Source organism: Diabrotica virgifera, chromosome 10, assembly GCF_917563875.1.
Source record: "Diabrotica virgifera virgifera chromosome 10, PGI_DIABVI_V3a".
Lineage (NCBI taxonomy): Eukaryota > Metazoa > Arthropoda > Insecta > Coleoptera > Chrysomelidae > Diabrotica > Diabrotica virgifera.
In genome coordinates, this window is record NC_065452.1 from 126917578 (window position 1) to 126942216 (window position 24639).

General features: G+C 35.8%; 1 protein-coding gene across 1 annotated transcript in view; it reads right to left on the bottom strand.

Annotated features, from left to right (window-relative positions):
• Positions 1-11596: 11596 nt before the first annotated feature.
• Positions 11597-24639, bottom strand: part of LOC126893196 (SET and MYND domain-containing protein 4) — a 28093-nt gene continuing 15050 nt past the window's right edge. The window contains exons 2-4 of the mRNA XM_050663152.1: positions 22893-24066; positions 18207-18540; positions 11597-11846 (exon numbers count right to left, since the gene is read on the bottom strand). Coding sequence (XP_050519109.1) covers positions 11640-11846; positions 18207-18540; positions 22893-24066 — 1715 coding nt within the window. The 3' untranslated portion in view covers positions 11597-11639. The remainder of the gene's footprint in view (positions 11847-18206; positions 18541-22892; positions 24067-24639) is intronic.

Here is a 24639-nt window from a genome sequence, read left to right on the forward strand (position 1 = left end):
CAGCCCCCTGTAAGATGTTGGATGGTTTCTTGGGCTTGACATGCATATCGGCATCTGTCGTTTTGAACATGAGGGTCTTTGATGATATATTTCAGGTAATTTCTGGTTGGTATAATCTGATCCTGAATGGCTAGTAATGAGCCCTCCGTTTCAGGGAACATCTTTCCTGATGTCAACCAATAGTTCGACGCTGTATTGTCGACATAGTCTTGGCTGACCTCATTGGGATGTCGCCCGTGCAGAGGTTTACCCATCCAGGTGCGCAGTTTTTCGTCCTTAGTAAGGTGATTTATGCGCATTTCTGGTTCCCTCAGTTTGATCGGTGTTGTGTCATCTACTGCGCAAATTGCGCGGTGTAGAGTAGATGTCTCAGCCTGCATCTGAAAATAAGTTCTTAAATTAGCAATCTGTTTATCTAATTGCTCACCTATATCCATAAGTCCTCTTCCTCCTAAATACCGGGGTAATGTCGTTCGTTCTACTGCACTTCTAGGGTGGTGTTTTTGTGCCTTTGTGAGGTGTGTTCGTACTTTTCGCTGAAGATTTTCTATATCCGTTTTTGTCCACTTAACAATACCAAATGAATAGCTAAGCGCGGAACAAGCGTAGGTGTTTAGTGCCTTAAACAAATTTTTACTGTTAAGCTGTGAACGAAGCAGCTGTTTTACCCTTCTTATAAACTCAGTAGTTATCTCAGTTTTCATTTGCTTATGGTCAATTTTCCGCGCCTGCTTTACTCCAAGATATTTGAGGAATATTATTAATATTAGTTTCTCTTTAATGATCCGAAGGTCGATTTTGTAACGTCATAACATGAGACCGTCTACAGAACATTGCCGTATTTATTTTAACGCTTGCAAATGATATTGAATAACTATTTTATTGGCAAAAGAATAGCAACGAAAGCCGGATACCATTTTACGTGCCAGGTTGGTATTTAGAGAGAGACAAATTGTTTCCTCGTTAAGTCTGTGATAGGTTCATACTCATAGTTGCTGTTTTTTAGCTAAAAATAATTACTAATACCACATATCAAAACAGTATGCATCAGATGTTTCGTCCTTCCTGGGTCTCATCAGCGTTGTACAGCCATATTAAGCAAAATTTACATTAGAAAATACATGAGAACAACTGACAACAACTAATTTTGTTTAATCAATTGCCAAAATGAAATTATTGTACGCAAACAATATAGACCTACAAACAAGTGATAATTTCATTTTAGAACCAATCTTATATTGTAAATGTAAATTACTGTTATATTATAAGATTGATTTTTATGTTAAATAAACTAAGGGTTACATTTTGTTTTTTTTGGGTGTTTATTTTAATTTTTTTTTAATAAAAAGCGTGCTTAAAAGAAAATTAATTATTATAAAATTATAATAATAAAATGAAAATAAATAAAATAAAGTTATTTTTTACGAAATAAAAGGCAGATATCGAGCACTGAGTTTTATTTAATCTTCGAAAGTATACCTTTGCTCCTAGAGCATCTTCAGGAGCATTTCGTCAAAAAAGGAAGGTAAATTAACATATATCTAACAAATACTTAACGTACACTACACGAAGGACAAACAGATAAATTTGAGTGCCGTTAATTTTGGTACTTCTACATTTTGAAGATGGAGGTACAAACAGATAAATTTATCTATTTGTACGTTACAGTGTAGTGTACGTTCAGTATTTGTTAGATATATGTTAATTTAAGTTGCCACCACTTCAGATAATTAATGACATTCGAGGATACCTTCCTTTTTTGACGAAATGCCCCTGAAAATGCTCTAGGGGCGAAACTATACTTGGGCAAGGCAAGATTAAGTAAAACTCAATGCTCGATACCTGCCTTTTATTTCGTAAAATTCATATATTCGAGCATTCAACCACGTCCTATTTTAAAGTTATTTTAGTCAAAAACTTCATAAAATATAAATTCTAAATGGAAAACTGAGTTCTTAAATTTTTTTATAAATTAATGAAACTTTGCGAGACTTCTGTTCTGCAAAATGAGCTATTACCTCGTCTATAAAAGCGTTCCCATCCTGTGATTTTATAAATGATTTTTCAATTGATATTTTTGCCATATCCCTAATAGCACAAGGACGTCCAATGGACGTCCATTGGACGTCCTTCACGGACTTTGGGGACGTCCGTTTTCGTCCGAGGAACGTCCTTTATACGTCCTATTTTGGTCCAAATGTCGCGCTACCGAACGTCCATTGGACGTCCATCTAAGGTCCGAGGGGACGTATATTGGACCTTAATCGGACGTAATTTGGACCTTGATCGGACGTCCTAGGGGACGTAAATTGGACCTTAATCGGACGTAAATTGGACCTTAATCAGACGTAAATTGGACCTTAATAGGACATAAATTGGACCTTAATCGGACGTAAATTGGACCTTAATCGGACGTAAATTGGACCTTAATAGGACGTAAATTGGACCTTAATGGGACGTAAATGGGACCTTAATCGGACGTAAATTGGACCTTAACCGGACGTAAATTGGACCTTAATAGGACGTAAATTGGACCTTAATCGGACGTAAATGGGACCTTAATCGGACGTAAATTGGACCTTAATCGGACGTAAATTGAACCTTAATCGGACGTAAATTGGACCTTAATAGGACGTAAATTGGACCTTAATCGGACGTAAATGGGACCTTAATCGGACGTAAATTGGACCTTAATCGGAAGTAAATTGGACCTTAACCGGACGTCCTAGGGGACGTGAATTGGACATTAACAGGACGTCCAATTTTGGTCCAAATGCCACGTTGCCAAACGTCCAATGGAGGTCCACTTAACATCCGAAGGGACGTTCGGTCGACGTCAATTGGGCCTTCATAGGACGTCCCAGTTTGGTCCAATGTCTTGCTGCCGAACATCCATCTAATGTCGTGGGAAATAAAAAATATATTTTTTAAGGAACTTATATTACATCTTATATTAAATTACAATTATTGGATATTACATTATTTACATTAAATTACAATACACTTCTCCAAGAAATTAACGCACCACCTTAAATATGGGGTATTTTTGATGTCTCGTATTTCCTAAACCTGTTGTTTCATCTAAGTGATTTTTTTATAATATTATAGCCTAGGCTATAGGTTACCTCCTTAAGCTTGTCACGCACAGGGAGCTATGCTGTAATATATGTACATTATATCATAGCGCTCTCTATAGTAATGAGTGAGCCTGCAGACAGGAAACAAATGGTTCCGTATGTACAGGCTCACTCATTAGTATAGAGAGCGATGTGATATAATATATATTACAGTATAGCTCCCCGTGCATGACAAGCATAAGGAGGTACTTAACCTATAGCCTAGGGCCTAGGCTAGAATATTATAAAAAAATCACTTAGATGCAACAACAGGTTTAGGAAATTCGAGACATCAAAAATGCCCAATTTTTAAGGTGGTGCGTAATCGGCTGTATATACAGGGTGTAACAAAAATACAGGTCATAAATTAAATCACATATTCTGGGACCAAAAATAGTTCGAATGAACCTAACTTACCTTAGTACAAATATGCACATAAAAAAAGTTACAGCCCTTTGAAATTACAAAATGAAAATCGATTTTTTCGATTATATCGAAAACTATTAGCGATTTTTTATTGAAAATGGACATATGGCAGTATTATGGCAGGAATATCTTAAACAAAAATTAAGGTGAAATTTGTGCACCCCATAAAAATTTTATGGGGGTTTTGATCCCTTAGATCCTCCCAAACTTTTGTGTACGTTCCAATTCAATTTTATTATTGTGATAGGTACCATTAGTTAAATTCAATATTTTTGTTTCTTAGTATTTTTCAGATAAGGCAGTTTTTATCGAGTTGCGACTTCTTTTTTAACATGTCTACATAAAAATTTTATGGGGGTTTTGTTCCTTTAAACCCCCCAAATGTTTGTGTACGTTCCAATTAAACTATTACTGAGGTACCATTAGTTAAACAGAATGTTTTTAAAACTTTTTTGCCTCTTTGTATTTTTTCGATAAGGCACATTTTATCGAGATCTGGCTTCTTTTTTAATATGGTTCAAAATATACCTAAAAATGTAAAGCATAAATAAGTCTGCATATTATTACCAAGTCTCCATAATCGTACTTAACCATATACAAATATGTGGTGGATTTGACAAATATTCAAAATATTTCGATAAAAATTGACTTTTCGAAAAAGCAATAAGAGGCAAAAAAGTTTTTAAAACGTTGTGTTTAAATGGTACTACAATAATAATTAAATTGAAACGTGCACAAAAGTTTGGGGGGGTTTAAAGGAACAAAACCCCCATAAAATTTTTATGGGGTGTCCAAATTTTACTATAGTTTTTTCGTAAGATAGTTGCAGCCAAAGGGCTGCAACTTTTCTTGTGTGCACATTTGTACTAAGGTAAGTTAGGTCCAATCAAACTATTTTTGGTCCCAGAATATGTGATTAAATTTATGACCTGTATTTTTGTTACACCCTGTATATATCTACATACTTCGTCTAATTTACTAACTGTTGTGCGTCATCCGCGTCGTAGTCTGTGAGGTCGCATGATACCAACACGACATATTTAGGCGGTAGGTGTGTTCTTTTTTAGAATCACTTTGCTGAGTACACTGGAAATACAGACTCTAGACATATTTTATTATATACGCGTAGAAATAATATTTGAAGATTTCTATTAATGTTAACCTAAAGAAATACACAATAATATGTTTCATTTAATTTGTATAAATGGATTATAAAGCGTTTTTATGAAGCAGATTTGTTCGGATCACACTGTAACTGTAATCAAACGAAGGTGACATTTTAGAATAAATTGGTAACATTTATTTGACAGTTGTGGTGATGACACTTCATATTTGTTTATATTCTTTACTATAAGTATCTGTTTTATTTATTATATTTACTGTCTTTATTATTTACTTTACTATAAAAAGATCCTCTACTATAAAAATATAAATTTCACCTAATTTTATAACGACTTGGAATAATCATAATCATCGTGGTATCTGACAACTTTTTTAGTTGTTATTGTAGACATACTTATACAAAGAAACCTACCGGCTTTTTGCCAGGAGTTCGGAGCCGTTTTTTAATTATTAACAATGCAGTGCAAAAACGCTTGCACTGCAAATCTTAAAAGATTATAACTTAATTCTTGTTCTCTATTTCTTAAGTTTTTACTTATTTACATTGAATATTAATTTGTTTTGTTGTATAATCCACGTTTACAATAATTATGTGATATATTTGATTTAAAATGGATTCAGGATCTTTTTATACTTTGGCAACTATGTCAACTTAGATCTCTGGCGTAGATAATGACATGCAACAGTAAGTAAATTAGATGGACTGTAGGTTATATTTGGTTCTTGGGACATCAAAGTATATTTTTTAGACATTCCCTGGATATAGTCACAGATGTGACATACCTCCGATTTGTTTTTTCATGAGTCTTGTAAGAGAGACTAAAAACTTTTTTTATAGTCACCTCCTGTTTTCATATATTTTTTGACATGTTTTGTACTAAATTCAACTATCTATTTACTACAAAACATGTCAAAATTTACATGTGAAAGCAGATGATCCTAAAAATGGTTTTTCGTCTCCTACAAAATTCATGAAAAAGCAGATAGGAGAATTATTGTACATTACAATTCTCTGATGTTTGGGAAAAAGGGCTTAAGTCAGAATTGCACATCGATAATGTTTTGATGATTTCTACAGTACTGTAGTAGATTCTACTGTACATACAGTTTACATCTACAACAGTTTTTTTCTGGTCCAGAAATCATCAAAACATTATCAATGTGCAATTCTGACTTAAGTCCTTTTTTGCCAAACATAAAAAAACAATCTGGTCATAACTGACCAAGGAGCAATTTTAATTTAACCTAAATGACTACTGTTTCTTAAAATGAAGAGCTTACCCCATAGCGTCTCTTATCTAATCTAACAAGATCGTGCACTATTCTAACATACACAGGCACAGCACACAAGCACTATGCTCCGTTTTTCACTATCACCTATCACTCAAACTAGTTCAAAAGGCTTTGTCCTCTTCAATCTTCTAGTTTGCCCAGTAGTATCGAGGAGCTGGATTTCCTCGATAGTCTTGAACTTATGAAGTTGTTCAATTGCTCGTGTTGCTCGTGACTTCCTGCTATCTTCTTGATATTTGTTGGTAAAGTAATAACTTATTATGCATGGACAATGTGGACTTTCTTCCAACTAGCCAATACACTTTTTATATCTCTCTTTTGCCTTTCATAGCCACAAGGCTATACATTTCCTTCTTGTTTTTTTTTTGTAGACCACTTTCAGCTGATTCTAAAAAAAATTAAAATGAACGGTAATTTTTCTATTCTTTACAATTAAAAATCAAAAGATATAGATACTATTTACAGGTAATAATATGCATGCATAAATGATTCGTTTCATAAAGAATAAAGAAAATTGAAAACGGATTTTATAATACTTACAAAATTGTTTAAACAAGAGATCCAGCCAGAGCCCAGAGCAAAAACTAGCACACAGTACAGCAAAAAGCCACTAATTTCCATTTCCCACACCCCCTTATCGATGCATTTTTTTCCAATCAAAATTTTTACTAAATTTTTAGGTTATCGGTTATCTTACGAAAATGAAATTATATGAAAGAAATGTGATGACCAATGACCACGCGACGCTACATAGATATTCGCGCGGCAAATTTGAAAATGAACGCAAATTGAACAGTAAATGGCCTCTCTTAAAATCTTGTAATGGAAAATTTTACCCCTCCAGGAAGACATTGTACATAGAATATCTTGTGGTAACTTTCCACCCATAATTTAATCAGATAGATGTTCACGGAATAGAACGGTAGTACCTACATTCCTGGAATCTTTTGTGTTGTTAGGATTAAACTTTTATTTTATTTATTCTTGAATATTTCCTATTGTTAAACATTGTAACCAATAATTTACAAATAAGATTTTCTTTACATTACATAAAATCAAAAACATGTTTTGGATATTAAACTATAGTTTATAATTGTAATAATTGTATATACAATTTTGAATTAAGATTTAATCTTTTCGATTTAAACTACAGTAAAACCTATGTTACCGGCCCCCTGCACTAACGGCCAGTTTAAAAATTCCCCAAACCAATTACAGTAAAACTTGTCAGTAACGGCCACTAAAAATGAAAAAGCTATTGGCCGATATAGAAAGGTGACCGGTATTGCCAGTTTTTGTAGTCTAGATATAATTGGTTTGGGGAATTTTTAAACTGGCCGTTAGTACAGGTGGCCAGTAACACAAGTTTTACTGTATATCTAGACTACAAAAACTGGCAATAACGGCCACCTTTCTATATCGGCCAATAGTTCTTTCATTTTAGTGGCCGTTACTGACAGGTTTGACTGTATTTCATTAACGTAAAGTTAACGCGTAAGTTAATATTTTATTGAATTATTTTGCTATTTGATCCCGTAATAATGTGTCCAATATAAAATATATAAGCGTTCATAAAACGTCCGTATTTCGTCCAGTATGGACGTCCAAAGGACGTTCAACGTCGGACGTCCAAAGGACGTCCATATTTATTCCGTCCGAAGGACGTCCAACGTCGGACGTCCAAAGGACGTCCATATTTATTCCTTCCGAAGGACGTCCAACATGGGACGTCCAAAGGACGTCCGTTTATAGTCCATGGACGTAAGGACCAAAAATGGACCTATTTTGGACGTCCAAAGGACGTCGTGTGCTATTAGGGATTACTCAATTATAAAGTTTTAAATAATTATCGTGAAAACAGTCTCACTCCATCGTGAAAAAACGCTATAGAAGAGGATCCGATATAAGGTCGAACTGCACCGATCTGCTTAATGGAGAAAAATTATTGGATATGTAATTTCTTCTTCTTTTTCTTCTACGGCACTACAGCCCAAATTGATCCTTGGCCTCCTTTATTTTTTGCCTCCACCCTTGCCTGTCTGTGGCTGCTCTTCTCCATACACGGACTCCTAAAGGGGCTTGTGCGTCGCTGTTTACTGTGTCTTCCCAGCGCTTTCGTGGCTTCCCAACCGGTCTCTTTCCTTGCATTCTAGCATTCAGTGCTCGTTTTGGGTGCCTATCCTCTCCCATTCTTATCACATGTCCAGCCCACTGCAATCTTTGTATTCTAATGAAGTCTGACAGGGGCGTTTCCTTATAAACTTGATGAAGCTCGTTGTTGGATATGTAATTTAGTTATGTTAATATTTATAAAAAAACAAGTGTGCCCTATCTAATTTTGTTCTGATATAAGTAATTAATAATTATTAAAAAATTATTTAAAATGAAATAAATAAAAAAAAATTGGCCCGGGCAGATATTATTTTAGATTTTTTGGATCATTCGAAACAAAAAAGGACTTTCGTAATTGAAGACCTATTTACAAAAACAACATAGGTGACTGTATTTTTAAAATTTCTGTAATTTGTTTGTGTAAAAACCTAATTTCTATAAAATAATTTGGAAATACATATTAATGATATTATTTATAAATATTATAGATATAATATCTATAAATACAATCATTAAAATTTCCAATTCTTTCATAAAAATTGTATTTTTACACTAAAAAATTACAGAAATCCTAAGAATACACGTATGTTGTTTTTGTAAATAGCTCTTCAATTTTTCTCTAAGTTAATCGTTTTCAAGTTATGTATAAACAATTTAAAACTGAATAAAGAACGAAAGATGGCGATTTTCAAGGCTTAAAATAAAGAGTAAAAAATATTATTTTTGTAATCATCAAGTTCGTAAATTCAAGTTCAAACCTTCTTCTACCAGGTCCCGGTAAAAAAATTTCCATGTTCTACTCTAAAATGTCTTTTTTAAATTGTTAATGAGGAAGGTTCCTTATTAAAATTACTTAAAAGTAATTTTTTAGTTATTAATTATAGTCAGAAGAAAATTAAATTGGGCGCCTCTTGCTTTTTATAATTATTAACATACTAAATTACATAATATATCCAATAATTTTTATCCATTAAACAGATCGGTGCAGTTCGACCCTATACGCTTATATTGTATCTAAAACTACTAGAGGCATGCTTCAAAGGATATCTGAATCAGCGCGCTGCAGCGGTTCCGAGCTCAGTCTATTAGTCCCTTTTACGAAACGTAATATGCTAGGCAAGGGATCTACGAGAGGCTTGCTTCACCCGGCTTCACCTAACAATTTGAGATACTCGCATGTTAGACCGGACAGTATCGTCGCCCCCGCTAGCGAAATTATTCCGATTCGATTTTTTTGCACAAACTTACTCAAAAAGAGGTCATTATAACATATCCACAGGGTGCCGGCCGGTGCCGTGGTCGAAAAATTGTTTAAACAATTTTTTTTAAACAAATTCACAAAAATAATTTTTTCATTTCGAACAAATTTTTTTTAGATAAATTGGCTTATTGTGAGCAAAAAAGGTCTCTTGTCATTTTTTTCTAAAATTGATTGTTGTCGAGTTATATGCGATTAAAAATTTGAAAAATGCGAAAATGGCCATTTTAAAGGCTTAATAACTCGAGTAAACATTATTATTATGAAATTCAAAAAGTGACCAAATCAAGTTTCAAACCCCTTCTTCAAGGTCCTGAAGAGATCTTTGTGATTATTTTATTACAAAGCTGTTATTTTTAATTATTAACAATTAGCGCTATAGTCCAGGATGTATCCGTCGCCCCCGTTAGTGAAATTATTCTGAGTCCATTTTTTTGCAGAAAATTCCTCAAAACGAGGTCCTTATAACATATCCACAGGGTGCCGTGGTCGAAAAATTGTTTAAACAATTTTTTTTAAACAAATTCACAAAAAAAATGTTTTTATTGCGAATGATTTTTTTAGATAATTTGAGTTATTCTGAGCAAAAAAGGTCTCTTGCAATTTTTCTCTAAAATTGATTGTTGTCGAGTTATATGGCCATTTTCGCATTTTTCAAATTATAAATCGCGTATAATCCGAAAACAATCAATTTTAAAAAAAATCACAAGAGACATTTTTTGCTCAGAATATCCCAAATTATCTAAAACAAATTTGTTCGAAGTGAAAAAATTATTTTTGTGAATTTGTTTAAAAAAAATTGTTTAAACAATTTTTCGACCACGTCACCGCCCGGCACCCTGTGGATATGTTATAAGGACCTCGTTTTGAGTAAGTTTCTGCAAAAAAATGGAATCGAATAATTTCACTAACGGAGGGGGACGATACATCCTGGACTATAGCGCTAATTGTTAATAATTAAAAATTTGTTCGAAATGAAAAAATTATTTTTGTGAATTTGTTTAAAAAAAATTGTTTAAACAATTTTTCGACCACGGCACCGCCCGGTACCCTGTGGATATGTTATAAGGACCTCTTTTTGAGTAAGTTTGTGCAAAAAAATCGAATCGGAATAATTTCGCTAGCGGGGGCGACGATACTGACCGGTCTATGTGGACGACAAAGATCAGGGCCGTATTTTTATTTTTTTCTCATAAAAGTTATTTAGCAAATTTCAAAAAGTTAAATTGTAAATTGTATTTAAAGAATTGATGATGGTATAGAGAAATAAGGTAAATAGTCGATTGATATACTGGTGAGGCACTGCCTCACCTGCCTCATATGACAAGCTGCCACTGCACCAGAGGAACAATAATAACAAAAAATGTACAAATATTGGCATTTGCAGATGATGTTGATATCATAGCTAGAAGCAGAAGAGAAATGATAGAAGCATTTAATGCGACAGAAAGAGCGGCACAAAACAGTGGCCTAAATATTAATGAAATAAAAACCAAATACATGAAGGCCAGCAAATCGACAGGCCAAAGAAACCTACAGAATCTGACAATAGGAGACTATAACATCGAAAGCGTAAAAATGTTTACATATATCTAGGTTCACTAATTACCGCAGATAACAATGTCAGCGAAGAAGTTAAGAGAAGAATACTTATTGCTAATAAAACGTATAATGGGACTAATTAAACATCCAAATCTAACAACATCACGAGAAAATCCAAATGCAAAATATACAAAACCCTGATAAAACCGGTCCTTATATATGTATCAGAGACATGGACACTGTCGAAAAGTGATGAGAACATATTAGGTACGTTTGAACGAAAAATCCTCGGACACATATATAAGGGGGTGAAAGAAAATGACGTATGGAGCAGAAGATATAATTTTGAACTATACGCAGCATACAAAGAACCCGACGTCATAACATCCATATAAAGATCGGAAGTCTGCGCTGGATGGGCCATGTTGAACGGATGTTAGAGACCGAAACACCAAAACATATAATGAGGCAAACACCAGTAGGAAGAAGGTCAAAGGGAAGACCCAAACTTAGATACATGGAACAAGATCTGAAAACACTTGAGAACGTTACCCACTGGAAGAACGAAGCTAGGGACGGAACAGAATGGCGGAAAATCCTAGAACAAGCCAGGACCGAAAAAGGGTTGTCGAACTACTGATGATGATGAAGGAGAAGGCACAAGATAGATCTGAATGGAAGGACATAGCCTGGCAAGATCCATCCAAGGTTATGATGTTAAAAGAAGTTCAGTAAGTATTGTTTTATTATTGAAGTATATACAAAACTATCTATAATTTCATTTTATAGCCACAAGCCTTGTTACCCATATGTATTATACAATTTCTCATTCTCTGTTGAATCTTTATGATCTCTGGATGTGGCGGTGAGGTATGTTTATATAAAACTTCCAATGCTTGAATGAATTTGTTCAAGGCAGACTTTAAATTTCCCGTGGTATAAAAATTTTCAGCTTCTGGTAATAGTTCTTCTAACATCTAAAAAATAAAAAGTTCTTGTAATACAGGGTGTGGCATTAGTGTGACAAAGTCCAATTACTCGTTTGTCGTAAGAGATACGAAAAAAAGTTATTTAGGTAAAAGTTGGGGTACGCATAGTACCATAATTTAAAAATATTTTCAAATATACAGAGGCGTCTGTATTGACAGGGTGACACAAACTTATGTTTTTTAAATGGAACACCCTGTATATTTTTACATTTTTGGATTTTCCTCAATGTTTCCTTTCTTAAAATATAGGGTGTTCAAAGTATAGGGTGTATTTATGTTCAAACGATTTTTAATATAGTCTACTATTGTTAAACATTAACAGTATAGCGAAATGTTTAATTTTAGTATACAGGTGGGTCGAAACTCAAAAAAAATATTTTCTGAGTTTTTTTAAATGGAACACCTTGTGTTTTAGTATTGTAATGAAATGATATTTTATGGTACTTTTTTATTTCTTAAGCATTCCCTATACCTAAGTGCTTTAATTTGTAAGTTATTCATAATTATTTAAGCCAAACATTAATTCCAACAAAAATTACGTGAAATTTTATTAGGTGGCCGTGAAAATATCCAATCAAAAAAAAATTTTTTCGAAATAAAAATTCATAATAATCTAGCCTGATCCTTATTTTATTAATATTGGATGAGATATCCGAATACATTCGTAGTTAAATTTGTTGGTGCATAAAATATTAATCAACCATACAAAATTCTCCCTAGTTGGCTATGACCCAAAATTTGCGTAAACATTTGACATTATACTATTTATATAGTCACAGTTGATTTGTTACCATTACTAATATGAATTTTTCTAATGAGGAACTGATTAAAATGGTTTTGTGCTAGGAGAGTATAATAAAAATTAACTACTTGCAATAAAAATTTATCATCAGCAATTCCCTGATAGACGACAACCAAGAAAAGAAACTTTTAAAAGTATACTAACACGGTTTCAACATACTAGATACTTAGATTGTAAGAACGGTTGTACTAATATGCAGATCCTCAATGACATCAAGGATTACATTTAATTCCTGTTTTCTTCATTTATAATAGTTTTTGTTCGATCAGATTTATCATAATCTAAGTGTCCAGTCCGTTGAAACCGTTCTAGTATATTTTCAAACGTTTCTCTTCTTGGTTATCGTCTATCAGGGAATTTCTGATGAAAAATTTTTATTGCTAGTAGCACATTTTTGTTATACTCTACTAGCACAAAAACCTTATTAATCAGTTCCTCATTAAAAAAATTCATATTAGTAATGGTAAAAAAGCAACTGAAACTGAAAATTTTTAAGCAAATTTAGTGTCATAACCGACTAGGTAGAATATTGTATGCTTTTATTAATATTTTGCGCACCAATAATCTTCACTACAAATTTATTTGGATATTTGATCCAATATTAATAAATTAAGGATCAGCCTTACGATATTAGCCAGATATTTTCACGGCCACGTAATAAAATTTACCGTAATTTTTGTTGCAATTAATGTTTGGCTTAAAGAATCACGAATAACTTAGGAATTAAAGCAGTTAGGTATAGGGAATGCTTAAGAAATAAAAAAGTACCATAAAATATGATTTCACTACAATACTAAAATACAGGGTGTTCCATTAAAAAAAACTCAGAAAATACTCATTCCGAGTTTCGACCCACCCTGTGTACTAAAATTAAACATTTCTATACACGGTTAATATTTAACAATAGTAGACTATATTAAAAATCGTTTAAACATAAACAGAAAATTTGATGTCAAATCGCTACAATTCTACAGGGTGTACATGTTGCTAGGAAATTAACAAAAAAACGTAATTATCTTTTAAACTACAAAACCCTATATTTTAAGAAAGAAAACATTGAGGATAATTCAAAAATGTAAAAATATACAGGGTGTTCCATTTAAAAAAACATAGGTTTGTGTCACCCTGTCAATACGGACGCCCCTGTATATTTGAAAATATTTTTAAATTATGGTCCTATCTGTGCGCCAACTTTTACCTAAATAACTTTTTTTCGTATCTTTTGCGACAACCGAGTAATTGGACTTTGTCACACTAATGCCTCACCCTGTATATACATATAATAATTATTATATCCGTTATAATGATAACGGATCAAGACTGGCAGAGTTCGCTGTAGCCAAAAATATGGTAGTAAAAACTACACAGTTCCAAAGGAAAGATATACATAAAGTAAACTGGGTGTCAAATGACGGCATCACACGAAACCAGATAGATCATATGTGCTTATCGACGGAAGACACTCTAGCAATATCATTGGCGCACACAGTCTGAGGGGAGAAGAAAGTGACTCTGACCACTTCCTGGTCATAACAAAAATGAGAACAAGGCTAAACACGAGACATCCAACGCAACGCCAACAAGGAAACAGATGGGACATTTCAAGGCTCGACCTGATAATGAATGCCAATATCAGTCACTGATCCAAAATAAATTGTAGACACTGGAAGAAGAAGAAACATCAACACCAGAAATGGCAAAATATAACGAACGCCATAGAAAGCGCCGCAGCGGAAACTATAGGGAACCAAAGGAAAAACCAGTGGTTTGACCAGGAGTGCGAACAAAGCTTGCAGCAGAAAGCAATCAAGAGGCTGGAGTTACTAACACGACCTACAGAAGAGAACAGGGAAGACTACAACAGAGTAAGGACTCAAACGAGAAGACTTGATAAGAAAAAAGAACCAGTACCTAGAAGCGTGAATACAGCAACTCGAGGAGGAACATAGAACCGGTCAGTCTAGACAGTTTTATAGGGACCTAAAAACAATGAAGGAAAACACGACCAACAGCCCAAGATTTATAAAACACGATGCAGGACAATTGCTCACAGGCGACGAGAAGATAAGCCGTTAATGGAGAAAGTATTTTCTTCTTCTACGGCACTACAGCCCAAATTGAGCCTTGGCCACCTTTATTTTTTGCCTCCACCCTTGCCTGTCTGTGGCTGCTCTTCTCCATACACGGACTCCTAAAAGGGCTTGTGTGTCGCTGTTTACTGTGTCTTCCCAGCGCTTTCGTGGCTTCCCAACCGGTCTCTTTCCTTGCATTCTAGCATTCAGTGCTCGTTTTGGTAGCCTATCCTCTCCCATTCTTATCATATGTCCGGCCCATTGCAATCTTTGTATTCTAATGAAGTCTGACAGGGGCGTTTCTTTATAAAGTTGATAAAGCTCGTTGTTGTATCGACTTCTGAAGATTCCGTTTTCCCTGACAGGTCCTAGTATTCTCCTAAGTACTTTGCTTTCGAATGTGTCGAGTTTGTTTTTGGGTGTTTCTTTCAGGACCCAGGCTTCACTGCCATAGCATGTTATTGGTCGAATTAAGGTTTTATAGATTCTCATCTTTGTATTTCGGTGGACACTTTTAGACCGAAATATATGGGAGAGGGCAAAATAAGCTCTGTTTTCCTGCGTTATTCTCTTCCGTATTTCTCCATCTTCTGATCCGTCGGCATATATTTCTACTCCCAGGTATGTAAACTTTTCAACCGTTTCAATGTCATCTTCATGTAGGTATAATGTTTTGTGGGACTTTCTTCTCGTCTGAGTCATTATTTTTGTTTTTTCTGTGTTAATTTCCAGACCTAGCATTTTTGTTTGTGTTTTTAACTCTGCATACTGTTTCCTGTGCTCCTGTTGATGTTCTACTCATAATATTAATATCATCAGCATAAGCGGCCAGTTGAAACGTTCGGTTGGTCAGTAGATTTCCTCGTCCAGTTTGCATTTGCCTAACCGCATACTCTAGTGCCAGGTTAAACAATGTTGGGGCCAGCCCATTTCCCTGCTTTAGTCCCTGCGAAATGTTGAAAAAGTCTGTCCGGTGGTTTTGTATTCGTACACATGCCTGAGTTTCATCCACTGTGGCTTTAATGAGTCTTATTAGTTTGTGTGGTATTGCCAATTCAGCCAATATATAGTATAGTTTGTTCCTTTTGACTGAGTCGTATGCCTGTTTGAAGTCTACAAACACGTTGTGAACATCAACATCGTGTTCCCATGCTTTGCTCAAGATCTGTTTGACTGTAAATATTTGATCCAGTGTCGATCTTCCCCGTCGGAAGCCCGTCTGATACTCTCCAATAATATTTTCTGCTAGTGTTTGGAGCCGTTGGTTTATAATATACGTGAGGACTTTATATGCTGTACATAGTAGAGAGATTCCACGGTAGTTTTTGCACTGGAGTTTGTCTCCTTTTTTATAGATCGGGCATACTATACTTTTCTTCCAGTCGTCGGGTATTTTCTCTTCTTGCCATACGTCTTTGATGAGTGCGTGGATGTGACTTGCTAGGTGGTCGCCACCTACCTTATATAGTTCTGCTAGTATTTCGTCAACTCCCGGAGCTTTATTGTTTTTCTGGGCCTTAATGGCTTCGAGAACTTCCTCTATGGTTGGAGCTTCTACCCCATTCTCTTCTACGTAGATCCTACCCATTTCATCTTCCATGTCTACTTGAGTTCCAAGTAGTGTCTGAAATGCTTCCAGGTTTTTGTGACTTTCTGTTGGTCACTGATTATTTGCCCACTTTCATCTTTACATAGACTTGTTTGAGGTTTATACCCACTTTTTATCTTTTTTAGATATTCGTGAGCCCCTCTAATTTCGTTGTTTTTGAAATTTTCTTCCATTTTTTCTATTTGTTTATTTTCATAGGCTCTCTTTTTATTTCTACATGTCTTGTCTGCTTTCCGTCTTGCGACTTCAAATAATGTTCGTCTTTCCCGTGTTCTTCTTGTTATGTACATTTTGTGTGCTTCATTTCTTTAAAAAACCATAAAGCCCAGACGGCATACAGGCGGAACTACTAAAAAAAGGGGGAGAAAAGCTTCACCTTGAGATATATCATCTTATAAGGGAAGTCTGGAAAAGAGAAGAAATACCGAAACACTGGCATAAAAGCCATATAGTACCTATCCACAAGAAGGAAGACAAACAAATATGTCGGAACTATAGAGGAATATCGTAAATCAATACAACATACAAAATTATATCCATAATACTGTTTGGAAGACTATCTCCATACGCAGAGGAAATAATAGGCGACTACCAAAGCGGATTCAGACCGGGAAGGTCGACCATAGACCAGATCTTCGTCCTACGCCAGGTGTTGGAAAAAACTGGGAATTCAACCGCGATGTACACCAAATCTTCGTGGACTTTAAACAAGCTTACGATTCTGTTAGCAGAGAAGCATTGTAGAGACCATGGTGGAAACGGGAGTACCTAGAAATCTGGTACGATTAGCACAGGTGAGCACAGAGAACGCTTCTGCACGGATCAGAATTGGCAGCACCACGTCGGAGGAATTCCTCATTGACACCGGGCTTAGACAAGAAGATCCTCTCGTGCCTCTGCTATTTAACTTCGCACTGGAACATGCAGTAAGGAGAGCTCAGCCACAACTGACAAACGGATTTGCCGCCCAAGGATCAAAAATACTATTTGCCTTTGCGGATGACGTGGACACAATTTCACAATCCACCAGAGATGCAAAAGAAGTTTTCACCCTATTCGAGAACGGAGCCAAGGAAGTTGGTCTTAAGCTCAACGAGGACAAGACCAAGTACATGGTGGTTACGAAGAACCCAAGACCAAGGGTTAGACAAAACTTAACAATTAATGAATACAACTTTGAAGTCGTCAAAGAGTTTAAGTACCTGGGAGCGATCATAACATCTGAAAATAAATATGAAAAGGACGTGGAAGCCAGGATCATTACAGGAAACAGGGCATATGGCCGTACTTATGCCCATAAGCCGTACTTATGGGCATATGCCACGGCATTAATGACCGTACTTAAATCAAAAATACTCTCAAGACCAGTATAAGACACTAATTCGTCCCATAATAACGTATGGAAGCGAGACATGGACTCTGAACCAGCGGGAAACGACAAAATTACTGGTACTTGAAATAAAGATACTGCGGACTATCTATGGGCCTTGCAAAGAAGAAACAACAGGAGAATGGAGAAGAAGACACAATTATGAACTCCAGACAGTATATGGAGATGAAAACATAGTACTTACGCTACATTAAAGCAAACCGAATAAGATGGGCGGGCCGCGTACTAAGATCGAGTGACGAAAGACTTCTGAACGCCACATTCTGGGAAAGGCCCGATGGCAAAAGGTCAGTTGGTCGCCCAAGAAAGAGATGGACGGACGCAGTAGCCAGTGATCTACGCAAAATGGGAAATAGCTGCTCAGGACCGACAACAATGGAGGGAAATAGTAAACTCGGCCAAGACTCACATAGAGTTGTAGAGCCAAATGATGATGATACTCGTATATACATAGTTTGTTTTCTATATTACTTACCATTAATCCTTTTAAATTTGGCAATACACAGTGTGTACTATGACAATAGTTGCAAGTAAAAAACGGCTCACCGTCTCCTTTCAGATTAAACACAAAAGGGCACCCTTCAGTTTTACAAGGTATTCTTAATTCGTGTTCCTTCATCTCTGCAAATGTGGGCCACAACTGTGTGCAAGGCGTACACAAGCATTTAAAACGGTAAAGTCTTTCTAAAGCTTCTTGTCTTTCTTTAATTTGCATAGACATGTAGAGAGGGCCGTAATTTTCGTAAATTATATCCCCAGCTTTGATTGGTTTTATTGTTCTAACAACTATCTTACTTTTTACGTTATACCTATAAATAATAAATGGTTTAAATATTGATAGAATAAGAATAAAGAGATGTGAGAATATTATTTTGCGCTGGGCAAGTCACCTTATTCGGTTCCGGGTCGGATGGTGTGAAATTTGCTACCGGCTGCCAAGGTGTGAGGGACCAGGCACCTGGCAGAAATTGTGCGACTGAATCCAAATTTTCATTTAATTTAAGAAAATGTCAGCGAATTGGTACATGGAACGTCCAGATACTGATCCAAAACCCTGGAAAGTTACACATAATTGAAGAAGAAATGGCAGACCACAATCTTTCGGTACTGGGACTCTCAGAAACTCACTGGAGAGGAAAAGGGCATTTTACAACTGCTGGCAACGTCGTCTATTTTTCAGGCCCAGATAACAAAAGTAAAAATGGAGTCGTAATAATTGTACCCTCTAAACTTAACGACTGCGTAATTGGATATAATAGGTACTATTGATGACAGGATAATATCCCTTAAAATGAGAATATCCACCAATACCCTACACCTTGTCCAGCTATACGCTTCTACAACAGCTGCACAAGAAAAAGACATCAACAGGTTCTATGGTCGTCTAGAAGAAACTGTTCGCGCTATTCCAAATCGTGAACTCGTCATAATTTTAGGAGATTTTAACGCCAAAGTGGGGTCATATAATGAAAATATTGAAGGAGTGCTGGGCAAAAATGGACTGGGGCAGAGAAATGAGAATGGCGACCGTCTAGTGGAGTTCTGTGTAGAACATCTTACAATTACAAACACGTTATATCAACATCTTCCACGGAGATTACATATACACATGGCGCAGCCCAGATGGACGAACAAGGAATCAAATAGACTACATCCTAATAAGATCAAGATGGAAGTCGTCGTCCATCAACTGTAAAACATATCCTGGCGCAGAATGTGGAAGCGATCATCAACTCCTGGTATTGAACGTTCGATTTCGTTTTAAAGTCCCCAAAAGAAGACCCCAGAGAAAAGTCATGTCTCTAAATCCATCAAAAATCAATGATTTCCAACAAAACCTAGAAGAAGCTCTTTCTTTAGACCAAGTAGATAGTGACCCTGAGAGCATTTGGAGCTAACTCAAAGATAAGGTAATCGAGGCTGCAAAAGACTGTGAGGCAGCGGTTTCCACTGGCCGTAAGCCATGGATATCCGATAATACGTGGACTGTGATTCAACGCAGAAAAGAACATAAAACTAGATACGGAACAAACGATGAGTACAGAGCGTTATCGAGAGAAATCAGAAAACAGTGCCGCAAAGATAAAGCTGATTACATCTCTCAAATATGCAGAGAGATAGAGAAACACGGCTGTCGAAATGAACCGAGGGACTTCCAGAAAATCAAACTCCTTACCAGAGAATTTAAACCTCAAACGTGGTCTGTAATAGATAAGGAAGGTAATTTAAAGACCGATACTGATGAAATATTGGAAACATGGCGAAACTACTGTGGTGAGCTATATAAAAATAACGAGGTATCAGCAGAAAATCAGTGGCCTTCTGACTACCCTAGAGAACCTACTGTCTTACTCGCTGAAGTCAAAGATGAAATTAAATCATTAAAGAGAAATAAATCCCCAGGCATTAATTCAATACCATGTGATATAATACAGTTACTAGGTGACAAAGGATTACATATCATCCATTCTACCTGTGTCGCTGTTTGGAATTCAGGAAAATGGCCATCTGATTGGTGTACCTCAATTTATATCCCACTGCACAAAAAAGGAACTACTACCAGATGTGAAAACTACCGCATACTGTCACTAATAACACATGCAAGTAAAATCTTGTTGCATATCATCAAAAACAGATTAAAACCTATCTACATTACCAAATACCTCAGGAACAAGCGGGGTTTGTAAAGGGTAAAGGTACAAGGGAACAAATCCTGAACCTGAGACAACTCATTGAAAAGTCTAGAGAATTTCAAGTACCTATGTATTTCGTTGACTACCAAAAGGCATTTGATTGTGTAAGCTGGATAAATCTGTGGTCAATTTTAATAGAAATGGGCGCACCAATGCACCTGGTGACACTTATTAAAAATCTGTACCAGTCTAATATAGCGACAGTACGACTAGATCAGAAGTTCTCAAACCAATTCAAGACCGAGAGAGGTGTTAGACAAGGATGCGTGTTGTCACCTAACTTATTTAACATTTATGGTGAACATGTCATGAGGATGGTTTTAGAAGGATGGGCCGGTGGAGTAACAGTAGCTGGTAGGAAAATCTCCAATTTAAGATTTGCTGATGACACTACACTTATAGCAGCAAATGAGCAAGAAATGTTTGATCTTCTGCGAAGAGTTGAGTACGAAAGCAATAAAGTTGATCTGAAAATCAATAAAGCTAAGATAAAAATAATGGTGGTCGACAGATTCGACACTATTCAACTGATTAACATGTTACAGGAATACCAGATAGTAAACACCTTTATCTATCTCGGGTCTAGTATAACTATACGATGGTAACTGTGAAGCAGAAGTTCGGAGACGTATTGGTATGGCAAAAAATGCGATGAGTCGCCTAACTAAAGTTTGGAAAGACAGATCTATCTCTCAAAATATCAAGATGAGACTGGTGAATGCCCTTGTATTCTCAATATTTCTATACGGAGCAGAGACTTGGACTCTTCGCGCATGCGAGCGCCAAAAAGTTGATGCCTTTGAGATGTAGTGCTGGAGAAGAATGCTGCGCATACAATATTAAAAAAAGGCTATCCACAATATGTCTGCAACGAATTCTGCAATTCTTTAGTCACGTGGTTCGCAGAGGTGACGACAGTTTGGAGAGATTAATTGTTTCTGGGAACGTTCCGGGGAGAAGATCAAGAGGACGATCACCAACTAGATGGTCTGACCAAATAAAGCATTCAGCTGGAAACTCATTCTGCGAAGCTCTTAGAGCAGCTGAAGATAGAGACAAATGGAGAAACATTGTTAGGAATATTAGAAGAAATCACGATCCTCAGTAATGCGAAAACGACAAGAGAGAGAGAGAGAGAGAGAGAGAGAGAGAGAGAGAGAGAGAGAGAAGTCACCTTATAAGAATGGATAATGACAGAACACCTAGTAGAACGCTCAGTGGAACTATAGTGGTCCTGGTCGGCCAGTACGAAGACCAAGAAAGAGGTGGATAGACGAAGTGAGACTGATACTATAGATATGTTGAGGATGGATAACTGGAGGAGAGCAGCCAGGGGCAAAGATACTTATTAAAGGCGGTTGCTGGGGGAGGCCCTCAGGGCCCGACTTGGGCTCTAGCGCCATAGGAGAGAAAGAGAGTGGGAATGTGAAATGGTGCAGTCTTAGAATATCAGCAAGGATATCACAAATTTTCTGAGGGGTGGTATCTTTTCAGCTCTGCTATAGATATGCCTACTATATCTCTGCTATAGATATCGTCCAAATGAATGGCAAGAAATTTAGGTCTGCTTTATTCTTAACAGTAGGAAACGTATTGGAAACAAAATCCAAGAAATAATAAACCGTGATTTACACATGAAGTCAAGATAGCAGCTATGGAAAAACGAGATGCATATAAAGAAGTTAGAAACAGAGTGAACTGTGAGATAAAGAAACTAAAGCAACCATACTGGGAAAGATTTTCAGTAGAAATGGAGCATGACATGTATGGAGATCAAAAAGTAGCTGTGGAATATGCTAAGAGGAAGAAAGAAGAAAATAAATGAGGAAATACAAACAAACATTATACAATCTGAAACCTGGACATACTAATTCAATAATCTGTACAGTGACACCGAAGAACAAGACCAAAGTATCGCAGATATTGACGAAGGTATTGACAATGACGAAGATGTAACTAGTGAAGAGGTACAAATCGCAATCAAGAAAATGAAAAAGAGAAAATCGTCAGAAACTGATGCTGTAATTGAGAGTGTGGCTACCTACAAATACTTAAGAATATGGATATCATTAAGTAGACCAAACCGAAGAAATTAAGACACGTATGGAAATAACACGTGCATCATGCATTAACTTAAGAAGTTTCGTTGTGGTCGGGATGTAAGGTTAGAACTACGCCTAAGAATGCTTCGGTGTTACGTATCCTCTACTCTTCTTTATGACTTGGAAGCGTGGACACTAAAACAAGTGCATCTGAATAAGATGAATGGCTTTGAATTGCCTCGTATACTTACTCTAAAGGTGTACGAGGCCAAATAAATCATTTGAAATCTATATCACAAGTAAATAGAGAAAGAAACTAATGAATAATATTAATAAATATAGAAAAAAACTTACATGGTACGTTTTTATTCAACATAGCTCCCGAAAAATAGAAAAAAATCAATAGTAATTCAAACATATAATTACCTGATTATACTAGGATCACAAGAATGGTTAAACAGAGCTAAAGTTGGATACAGAGCAGCACCGATGGTAGTATTTTCGTATTCCCTAACATCTGCAATTCCTTTGGTCGAAATTGGTTTTTCAACATTTTTTAGCTCAGAAACTTCATGAGCATTAAACTGCAGAAGCTGTAAGTGTCTAAGAATAAGGCTGCCGAAATAAACTTCTTCTTCTTTTAAAACTCCATCGCTGGTTTCAAAGGGAAAATATTTTCCAAACTTTAAAAGCCTTAAAAGATATATTGCCATGTAGGAGAAACGAAGCATTTCTTCAATTTTTCGTAGATGATCATTTCTACACAAGAAAAATACGTTGTCATAATCATCATATCGGTAAATCTTTTTTTTAATAATATTTTTTTCATTGTTGTCTATTAAATAGTCTTTAAGCTTGTTTCTCTTATCATTAAAATAAGAAAAATATCTTTGGCTAATAATTCTTAAAGCTAAACAGCAATTTATTGAAGCTCCAGATAGGTACAAAGATCCCAAGATAGGGCATTCTGTTTTATGAAAAGATTTATTTGCTAATCTTTCACAAGTGGTACTACAAAATACTACATTAGCACAAGTAGGGCAAGCTACCAGTTGGACTACAGCTGAAACACAGTTTTGGCAGTTTGTGAGAGCATGTTTTGCATCCACAACAGCGCAATGTGCATTTTCTTCAACAATAATACTTCCTGTCTTTATGTTATCACTGGCAACAGCGTATCTTCCTAGATCAGGATCTTGTTCAAACTTTACATTCGTAGAAGCTGCAATGTACTCTTTACCCCCTTGAAATATTTCAGGATTTTCTTGAACAACTAATTCCTGCTTTGGGAAATATTCAATTTTTGTTGCTCTAGCTGTAGCGATCTTTTTTTCGTGAGTCTCAATAGTTTCCTTATCGAGATTGCTAAATTGGAGACTTTTTATAGCTTCGTCGTATGATTCAGCAGCTAATTTTTCATTCTGCAGAGCACTATAACACTTTGCTTTTCTAATCCATATTTTGTATGTTAAATGCAATGGATATCGTCCGATTTCTAGCAAGTAGTCTATATCGTTTAATACTTGTCTATATTCTTTCAATTCAAAATATGTGGCACTTCTATTAGATATAAGGATGGATAACAACTCTTGAGCTTCACCTGCAAAAATAAATAAGCCTCTATTATTATGCATATTCCTCATTCAGTCAGAGGAGAATACATTAAATTGATAAAAGCACTAACCAGAGATTTGAAGGAATGGACAATAAGATGAATAACAAGAATAAGATTATATTTTCACGAACAGCTTCAGGAAATACTTTCATTAACCGAAAGAATAAACATATTCTTCATCATAATCTTTATCTCTATGCGGGATCAGCTTCCCTAGTTACATTTGTCCATAAGTTTTATCTTGGGTCATATTAATCTCCTTAACCGACATATCCTGTTTAAGCGTCCCCACCAGGTCCTCCTTGGTTCTTCCTCTCTTACTCTTTCAGGAACTCGTAGATCAGTTAGTTACACCATAGATGGTCTTATGGCTGTTTTATAGAATTTTCCCTTCAGCTTCATTGGATTTTTTCTATCATACAACACACCGCATAACGAAGAAAACACCAGTGGAATGAACCAAATGATGAGAGAATTAGCAATGAATGTAAAAGACATAAAAAAGAACAATATATTGTTATGCTCTGTATTTTCTCTGTTATGAGATTGATCAGCATC